General features: G+C 36.7%; 1 protein-coding gene across 1 annotated transcript; it reads right to left on the reverse strand.

The window, feature by feature from the left end:
- Positions 1-482: 482 nt before the first annotated feature.
- On the reverse strand, positions 483-10465 carry LYVE1 (lymphatic vessel endothelial hyaluronan receptor 1; the record flags this gene model as incomplete). The annotated part of the gene is made up of 6 exons (XM_084264006.1): positions 483-1487; positions 2228-2306; positions 3085-3384; positions 5610-5749; positions 5853-6012; positions 10384-10465. The coding sequence occupies 6 exons, from the start codon at positions 10463-10465 to the stop codon at positions 1301-1303; spliced, it is 948 nt and encodes a 315-aa protein (XP_084120132.1). The 3' UTR covers positions 483-1300.
- Positions 10466-10721: the final 256 nt, after the last annotated feature.

Raw genomic sequence — 10721 nt, forward strand, 5'->3', positions numbered from 1 at the left:
GGACTTAACTGAGGGGGAAGGCTGTATCTAGCACTTTCCTCTGTTGCACAATTTTCTCCTGAAATTCTGTTGATGGACATCTGAAATCAGTGGGTTTTAGTGCTCGACGGAATCACAGAGAAAAGAAAACCAACAGAGGGAGTCTCTATGTCTGCTGTTAGCAAGATGCTGTAACTCAGTATCTAGTGGAATATATAACCACTGGGCAGTTTTTAAATTTCTGTGAATCAAACACAGGAAAGTTTATAACCCAGTATCCTACACTGTAGAAAGTACAATAAAAGTGAGCAGTGCTATTGCTATTTTATTTAAGACTATGCTTTTTTCAACCTGCTCGATCTAAAAAGAAGCTTCCTTTGCCATAATAAACTCCTTCACATGAAAAGTTACCGAAACTATTTAAGAAAATACTGGATAAATTGCTAGTGTTGTTCTTTTATAACAACTAATTACTTATGTAACATTAGAGTTATATGAGCATTTTTAATGGGAGACAGTTTTAATGAGAATAAATTGTCCAGAAAAATATATATACCATACATTTTATATGAAGTACTGTGAAGTCCCATACCACTTGAGATCTTTATAATGTAAGCCACACTTAAATACACACAAAAGATCTTAAATACAACTGTTGAGATACAGTTCAATTTCCACCCCTGCCCCATCAAATATCTGATGCAGAAAAACGATACAGGTTTTAATAAATAAAACCGTAAATTATGATATGATGAAGAAAGTTATTAATTGCTGTGTATATATAAACATCAGCATCTTTGTACTTCCTGGGGTATCTCAATGACAGTGGGTTGATTTTTTAATTTTTTACTTACTTGTAAACATACTTACTGCTTCTATTTGTAAACAGACTTTATAAAAACTGTATGCAACTACTTAAAGGAAATAAGCTTATCTACATGAGGAAGAGGTATGCTATCATAACTATTTTAGACATTCAGGTAGCAGACATCCTCCAGCCAGATAAAAGAAACCTTTTAATCTGAATTCCATGCCTACAGTTAACACACTGCATGTCATTAATAGCACGTTCCTAATTACTTCTTTAATAAAGATGAAAAATGAGCTGTATTATGGATTTTTAAATTTTATGTAAATACAATACCGTGTTCTTCCGCAAGAGCATTTATAGCTAAAGATGTAGTTATTAAACCCTAAGTTTTCCTATGTTAATATTGTAAATATTCATTCATGAGTATTTACAATCACCCATGTTTAAAAGCGTTGCTAAGTTCTGTGTGCTTCCTTTTATATTTTTATCAAGAAGTAGACATTCTTCTCCTTAGACTTCTGCTTCTAGACATTTTACTGTGGCCTCGGGTTTGGTTTTAGACTCTTCTGCGTTTTTTCCGTTATTCTTTGTTTCCTTCTCCTGTGTTTTGTCATTTGACTTAGCCTCTTTGAGAACAGCAGTTTCAACCATTTCTTTTTGCTGATTCTTGTTTGAAAATGGGAAGGTTTTCGTGTACCTTTGAATAGAAAAATGATAGTAAAGCAGAAACATGGACATAGTTTTGTAGTATCACGAAAGAAATAAAGTAAAAAGTATTTAGAATTAACTTCCTTTGCCATACACAAGTAAAAATCTCACAGAGAATAGTGGCATGCTAGATCATTGTTCTCTTTCAAGAAGTATGCTTTTTAAAGTAGCGTCTTTGTAATTTTTTTAAAATAATGGACAGCATATGTTCAGGATTCCCGGTACACAGCGATAAAGCTAACTGGGCTAGGATGTGAGACACACTGCGCTGAAGAGCTTTGTGCATGGCAAATGAGCTCAACAATTATTTTTTTCTGAACACAAACCCAAACCAAGAACAAAACCTTATACCTTGAATCTGCCATAGAAAGAAACAAGAAGTGCATCTGTTTGTATATAAGCCTGTTAGTGCAGCTTTATTGCTGTTTCTTTCTGTGGCAGTGTTGCTACTCTGGCTCACTTGGAAAAGTTTCACACTCAGCATGCTATCAAAAGTAGGTGATACTTGTCTTTGGATCCTTTTCCAAAGCAGGGAATGGCAACAGCAATAATAAACTTTTTCTGCTTAACAACAGCGTTTAGTTCTTTGTGCTACGTTTATGTTATGCTTGTTACTTCTCTGCTTTTTTTAGCTATTTATTTAAAATATTCGCTGGTTGTACTCTAGGAGTTAACTTAGTTCAAGAGAAAAAGGGAAAAAAAATCCCCGACAAACAAACCATAACTTACTTTTTGATATAGCAGACTGCTAGAACAACTGAAATGATGAAGAAAATGAGTGCCAGTACAAGAAGTGCAGTGGGGATACCTGGAGATAAAAGTAAGGAAGCATACAGTTTTTATACGTACTTAAGTCTGACTTACTGAAGACTCGTAAGCATAAATCCAGATTCTTCTAAAAAAAGCCCAGTGTAAGAGATCTCAAGAATAGAGAGAGGTGCTAGGAATTTCAGCAGTTTAGTTATTCCCACTCATTTTTTCAAGAGACTAACCCAGGTATTTAGGCAATCTCTGACAGATGTTTGTCTAACCTGCTCATTGGAGGGTTTTTACAACCTGCTTAGACAACACATTTTTGTGAGTCACTATTGTCACAGTTAGAATACTTTGCCTCATATCTAGTGTACCTCTCAGCTGCTGTATATTAGGACTCCTTATTCACACCTCATATCTGGAGAACACCTCCATATTTGGAGAACAGCACTTCTTAAAACTTGCTTGGCTTCCTTTGTTTTTAAGAGCTTGCTGAGTTTTCCATTACTCTGAGCACATGGTATTTGCCGAGACTTTCTCAGATATGTATTTATCCCAAATCACATTAACCAGAAGGAACTTCCACAATTTCATATTAAGATACTATCAAAAAATAAAAAATAAGATCTTACTTCTACTTTAAAATAACTTTTAACTCCTCTGCCTTACAAGCTTCGCTTTTGCAAAACAGTGACACTCCTATTCTGCCTCCAGGTTCAGCTGTATCAAAACGGATGCTGGAGCAGCAAACAAAAATAGCAATAAGCAGTTGTACAACTACCACATACATAACTAGCTCTTCTGATTAAATAGCCTCCATGTATGGCCTTTACCTCCAAAGACAATGGTGTCGTTCTTAAAAGCAGTGTGGGAGGTGTAGTTAGGAGAGTCGATCATTGCGTGTTCCTCCGGCATTTTGGTAGTGGTCCCCTCTGTTGGCAATATTGTTTCAGTTACACATATTACTCGAAATCTTATATTTTTCAGGGATGGTTCTGTCTCAGTCACATTGGGCACTGCTGTGACGTTCTCAGTCAAACCAGAGTCTGAATATGCAGTTAAGTCCGTTGGTGTACTTGGTGAAGGTAGTACAGTTGTAGCTGGATCTGGTTTACATGAATTAATTTGAACATCTGCAGCAGGGAAAGGAAATGGTAAGAGTTGTACACACAAGTTTATAGAAATTTTTCCTCTGTCATTCCCTTCTGGAAATTATTTGTTGATTCCCAAAAGCCTCACCCAAATCAGACATGCCTGTTTAAAAAGTGGCTAAAACCCAGATTACGCACCTCTTATCAATACATCCACAATTACACACCTTTTTGAGCAAGTATGATGCTCATTTTGTAAGTTTTCTCCTGAAACATACTTAAAATAATAGTCCACCTAAAAACTAATAATATGACTTCCTACAGAGAAGGCCAGTTAACTGCAGACCCAAGATGCAAAGATATTTTTATTATATTTTGCGTATGTTCAATATATGCATGCACTTTGATACTTGGAACACTACTTTGATTTCCAGGACAGAAAAGTACCTCATAAAGCTACCTGAAAGGTAAAGCAGACACCAGTGAGAGATGAACAAGAGACACACTTCTAATGGGGGCTAGAAAGAAATAAACTCCAGACACACTCAGAAATTAATTAATTTAAATGATGTGAAATTGCCTATATAAAAATGTGGGTGCAAGTGGATTTTTATATGTAAATGGAAAAGCTGAGTTCTGAATCTAGTTCATGTGAAAATTATTCTTTTCTGGTGAAGTTCTATATTCTGTAAAGCTATAAAAATTTCACTAATGTAACAAGCAGATTACAACATAGATAACAGGGAAACGACGTATGTACTGTTCTGCAAATAAATCCCTGTGGGAAGTCTGATGACGCAGTTCCATTCACAGAATAAAAAACTAAATGGTAAGGGCTTTTTACTTTTTCCACTATCATTTTCAAGTGATTTTGGCATTTCTTTGGCACAAAGAAAATTAACAGAATGAGCTTCTGTGAAATATTTTGGGTAAGAAATACATAGAACAGGCAACAGTTTGGCAATTAAAATTAAAAAAATGCAGAGCCATCCCCATGTTAAATATACATAACTGTTTGTTTCTAGCTATTCAGTTAACTTTCTTTACATATGGTAACAGTATAAGTTTTTTGAATTAAAGTGAAACACGACAAGTAATTTGAAATTACCTGCTACCTCTTTAGCATTATCCTTCCTACCCAACACTTCTGATGCAGGATGACACATATTTGATGCACCAAAACACCACGTTGCATAGGAACAGAAGAAATAATAGTACCAGCAGGAGAAGCTTGTTCTACAGCGTGTTGTCTGAGAACTAATTCATCTATGCATTTATCCATAAAAGCTTTAGACTGTAGACAAAGACTAAGTTAGCCCAATCATGTAATTTTTAACTTTACAGGTTAGGAGGTAAGTAAGGTAAGTAAATTTTTAATGATGCTTGCTCTCTGCAGTGCTTTCTCATCACCAGTCAGATACTTTGTAAGTTGATTACTTACATTATCTACCCTCCTTCACTAAAATGACTCAAGATCATGAACAAAGTCCCACTGGTAAAAGCATGGCCTTCTACCTAGAAGTTTCATCATCAGAGTCTTTGTAAGCTCCAATGTGCACAGTCACCAGAGACGGGCTTAGGTCTTTATATCTTTTCATAGGGATATCTTACCTATACATCTTTCTCCAGCTTTTTCCAACCCCTATTTACACATCTTTCTTGAAAAATGTCAGGGTTTTGAATGAAATCTCTTACTCGTGTTATCTAAAACTCACTGGCAAGGTCAAGGGACTGATTAGAAACACTTTATTTATCCTTCATATGTTCTAATTACTGGGATAGTTGTTACATAATAACCATAGATATGGGTCACTAGCAGGAACACAATGCCTCTAGCTAAATATTTATTTTTAGTTAATACCACAAAAAACATTCAGCTTTTCCTGAAGTATGCCACTCTTGGTCTTTTTGCAAGAAAATACACACCACACACAAATGCTCTGGCTAAAGGCTCAATTCACTTAACCTTCAAATTAACGTGTCTAAATAATCAAAACATATTAAGAGTATTGTGTTAACATTAAAGAATGGTAAAGCAAGTCAGGAGCTTTCATGGCAGCACCAAATTATCAACTTGAATTAATTGAATTGATCTTTTGTATTTCTTGGAAGCTTTTTTCCATTTCAGAGCTAAATTCAGCTTCACAAAATCTGAGACTTGGGGGGGAAAGACCAAAAAATTATAACAACTCATTATAATATGCAGATATTAGAAAATAATAAAAATCAAACTAAAACACAAAAATTCAGTTGCTATGCTTACATACCTGAGGAATTGAAGCAGTAAACTTTAAATGTTTTAAAGAGTTCAGCATACCATAGCACTAGTCCAGTTTTGCCCTGACCACATTTCTTGTTGGATGTTATCCGAGGAATGACAACCAATCCATCTTTCACCCATCCAAAGCTACAAAAAAAGCATCAGTCCTTTTACTATGAGATTTATCACCAGCCACAGGTGCATGTAAAGGAGTTCACTGAAGGTAACGAGACATTAACTGATGTCATACCTGCATGTTTCAAAGCCATGACTCAAAGCCTTTTCAACCTGGGCTTTACTTGCCAATTGCAGATTCAGTTGATTACATGCATTACTTGCTTCTGAGAAGTTCACTTTTCCCTCAAGATAAATTCCTACACCTGTGATCCTGCAGGGTGGAAGAATGGAACCTGTAATTTAGACATAAATATTCACGGTTAGTATTTGAATCTTAACACTTATGAATAATTTAACACTACATTCCACTAAATTGAACATTGTTAAAAGCTTGGAACCCGATGATACCTGAAAACTAATTTCTATCAAAAAGGCATACCTTAAAATCAGAACATATTTGCTTATCATAATTGACTAGAATGTCAAAATGCTTGACTGTTATTAGACTAAATGCACATATAGTTGGCATTTCATTCATTACCTACAGTCAGTTTCTTACTAAAGACACTCATGCAAAATGGGAAGGGTAATCAGAGACTTTTTTTTCTCTTTCAAAAATTAAAATGATATAACTGAAAGTTGTACTGAGGTCCTGATTCTAGCAGTAAACCATTATGACCAGTATAAGTTCTATCTGAGGCAGCATACATATTTTTCCTTGAATTAATGTACCAATAAGAAAATATGCTTATAAAGATCCCTAGTTATCTTTTTTTTTTCTAGCTTGGCATGATGCTTCCACCCCACAGCCACTCCCAAGTGTTCAATTTACTGAGTGCTTGGCAGGCAGCAGGAAAAGAAGGGATAGGACAGGTGGATTTATGACACCTTTCCCTGGACTTACTCCATAAGTTCATCCAGCTTTTTTAGATATCCACAGCTGGCACATTATCCAGGACACCAGCACCAGGAAGGGCATGGCTTAGGTGTGATTACAACTACTCTACTTTCTTAGCTGTGTTAAGAACATAGGATAGAATTCAATAATTTACACACAAAAAAGGAGAAAGTATATTACCCTTTGCTTCCACATTTCTCTGGAAGCATGTGCTGGAAAAAGATTTTTTTTCTTTTTGAGATTTGTACAGCAATAGCCAAATTAAATGAAACATTTCAACATTTCATTGCAAACATTTCAGATAGCCAATATCCATAGGTTTTACTTCCACACTCAATATGCTTTTCAGGCTGTGTGTCCACCAGGTATGCACACTAATGAATACCTCATAAAATCTATGTATTGGAATACAGGCAATCCTTAGACTCTCAAGGCAGGACGAAGTGATGCCTGCAAATCCACAACATGAGTTCTTAGCCACTGAGGTTAAATTAAATTTTAATGAATGAAAAGATAGAAGTAGCAGCCAAGACACTCCCACAATGAGAAGGGGATAAAAAGATGACTAAGCTTGTGTGGAGTGCCAAAGGAAGGCAGGCTTCTCACTCCTACTCCCACAGTGTCTGGTAGGTTTGGAAATCGTTTCTGGTCAAAGGTGTCTCTGCTGTCCTTAATTTAACTGGACTTAAATGTTTGGTAAAGCAATCATTGAACTATCTCAGCTGTGCCCTTCCATTAGTATGATGTAGACCCAGTGACATGTCAGTCAAGCTAGTGAATACTTGCACAGTCCCCATAGCCAACTCATGGCTGCATTCATCCCTGACTTGAACATAAGAGCAGCCCAAACATATTGCATGAGGATTCAGAGAAGCCTGGTTGCTCAGTGAAGATGTGTGTGTAGGTATCAAGGACCTCAAGTCTATCCAAGTTGTCCTGGTGTGAAGATGATTCATACTGTCAAATTTCTTCCTTTCAGACAGCCTAAATTCATGAATGTCATCTTGTATGTCTTCATTTACTTAGAATCACAGAATGGTTTGTGTTGGAAGGGACAATAAAGATTATCTAGTTCCAACCCCACTGCCATTGGCAGAGACACCCTCCACTAGACCAGGTTGCCCAAAGCCCCCATACCCCCTGGAGGGGGTTGCGCCCACAGCTTTTCCGAGCAACCTGTTCCAGTGCCTCACCACCCTCAGAGTGAAGAATTTTTTCCTAATGTCTAATCTAAATCTGCCCTCTTTTAGTTTAAAGCCATTACCCCTTCTCCTATCACTACTTTCTCTGCTATAGAGTCCATCTTTCCTGTAGGCCTCATTTAGGTAGTGGAAGGCCACAATATTTTTGCCAAAGTACTTCTGTGACAGAGAGGTGTTCTAAAATTAAGTTTTCCATTTTGCTAACACAACTCTTGAGGTCCTCTTGAGAATCATTTCTACTTTCCTGAGTAACTCCATCTCTGCTGCTGAGGCACATCCCACAATTCCTCTCTCTTAGTTTTCAAGACCCCCATTCTTCCTCTAGGGTTTATGCCTAAGTCATTTCGCCCCTTAATAATTTTTATGATCAGACTTAATTCTTAAGCTTATTGCTTACTTGGTTAACTATTTTTTTTTAGATTTGAGCTAAAAAGCCAGCAGTGCACCTTCGTAGCCAAGAAAGCCAATGGTATCCTGGGGTGTATTAAGAAAAGCATGGCCAATATGTCAGGGGAGGTCATCTACTCTGCCCTGATGAGGCCACATCTGGAGTACTGTGGCCAGTTCTGGGCTCCCCAGTTCAAGACAGACAGGGAACTACTGGAGAGAGTCCAGTGGAGGGTTACAAAGATGATTAGGGGACTGGAGCACCTCTTGTATGAGGAAAAGTTGAAACACCTGGGTCTATTTAGTCTTGAGAAGACTGAGAAGGAATGTGATCAAAGCTTACACATATCTAAAGGCTGGATTTCTAGAGGATGGGGCTAGACTTTTTTCAGTGGTGCCCAGTGACAATACTAGGGGCAATGAGCACAAACTGGAACACAGGAAGTTACATCTCAATATAAGGAAAAACTTCCCTACTGTGAGGGTGACAGAGGAACGGGTTGCCCAGAGGGCTTGTGGAGTCTCCTTCCCAGGAGATATTGAAAACCTGCCTGGATGCTGTCCTGTGCAACCTGCTGTAGGTGATCCTGCTTTAGAAGGGGATTTTGGACTGGATGATTTCCAGAGCTCCATTCCAACCCCTACCATTCTGTGAATCTGTAATAGAAGTTTTAAAAAAGCGTCATGTTGAGAATTAAAGTTTCTCAATGACGAACCTTAGGAATTTCCAATAAAGCTAAGCAGTTGATTGCATGGAATTTCCTGAAACCTTAGAAAGTGTCCTAGCTACTTTTAAATTATTACAGTCTTTAGTCATTCAATTACAGGGAAAATATTTTTTACATGGGATTTTATGATAGATATATTGCATAACATAAAGATTTCTCACCAGAAAATTAAGTCTTAAATGACTTATGAAAAATGACTGTAGGACATAGACCAAGTTTGTATCTTAGAATTTGCTAAGCTTTTTGAAACAAAATAGAGAAGTAAAAGAAAAAATTTGGGAAAATTATCAGCTTCAATCTAAATTTCAGATAGTTTTACGGTGTGAGGAAGACATCCAGAAAGAGAACAGTAGCATCTTCAGGTCTTTTGATCACTTGAATCACCTCTGAACTCTGTACCCCAAGGGAAAATTGGAGGGCAACTAAGACTCAAGCTCTCTGTTTCCCCAGTGCAAATTACTCAGGGATTGTGATTGCTGGAGGAGACTACTGTTGTTAGATACTGTGGAATTTCAATAGGACTCGAGTTAAGCATCTAATTCACTCAGTCCACCTTTCTTTCAGAAGCCTGCCAGTAGATAAGCGAATCAATTACCTGCAACAACAATTTATGTTCTTTTACATATGTAGGACATGCATTTAGTCCTAGAAAATTGCAGTGAAATAACTGATGTATATTGAGTATCTGCATATATCCTAGTAGCTACTGCAGTTAGAGTAGATTGTGTCAAGTTGATTATGGAATTTGAAGGAGAAAACATTCATATTTGGCTAACACAAAGAAGAAGGTAATATTATATGAGCCTGATTGAAAGAAGAGCTTAATTTAATAACGTTTGAGGGAGAAAGGTTATGTAAGATCTGTGTAATAAAACTGCTATTGGCAATTCTAATTTTTTTCATATACAAAGAAGGACTTTTGCACTGTATTACTTGAGACAGGCATGACTCCTCTGGAGATCTCTGCTACACATTTCCTTCAATATTGCAAATCAAAACTGTGTCAGGACATTACCAAATCAGAGCAAAATACTTTGCATTAAGCACAACATTTTATCACAGACACATAGAACTCTTTTAATGCATGTTTTGCTCTCTTTGCTGTGTTTTTTAAAATAATACAAGAAAAAAAAATCACATTTTGATAAATCTGATCTTAATCCTAAATGCAATATTAAATCTTTAAAACATGCAGTTCTGTAGCACTTAGGCAACAATTCTACAGTATTTAGACAATAATTAAATTAGACTAACAATGAAAGAGTTGTCTTATGTGCTAAATAGCTTTCATTGCACTGTCTTCTCAAAACAATGTTGTTTCCTATGCCAGAAACACATTTACACACACTCCTTTCACCTCATTTTTGTTTGCAAATCTAGCTACTTTTTCAAGTACTTCAACTATACCTTAGTTCAAACAGGAAGCTTTTAAAGTGGAACTTTACATACCTGTTATAAAGTAATTTTGAGCCATGAATGTCATAACCCAGATGAAAAACACTGCTGAAGTAACTCCAAAATAAGTTGCCATTGTCACCAACTCAGACAATTCAAGGTTCTTTGTCTCCTGTACTAAGAAGAGTTAAGGCATTGGATACTGTCAGACCACCTTTGAGATGACTTCTTGAAAGCAACTTCAGCTGTCACTGTACATGGAAAGAATGTCAGAGCAAATGTGTCAACTGTCCCCCACAAAGGTGAGGTCACTGACTGGAAATCCCTAATAACCCTTTGCACTTTCTTTCATGTAGGGTTTGCTGGAAAATTTAACTACTGCTGACTCAGAA

Source organism: Gallinula chloropus (assembly GCF_964237585.1).
Source record: "Gallinula chloropus genome assembly, chromosome: 4".
Taxonomy (NCBI): Eukaryota; Metazoa; Chordata; class Aves; order Gruiformes; family Rallidae; genus Gallinula; species Gallinula chloropus.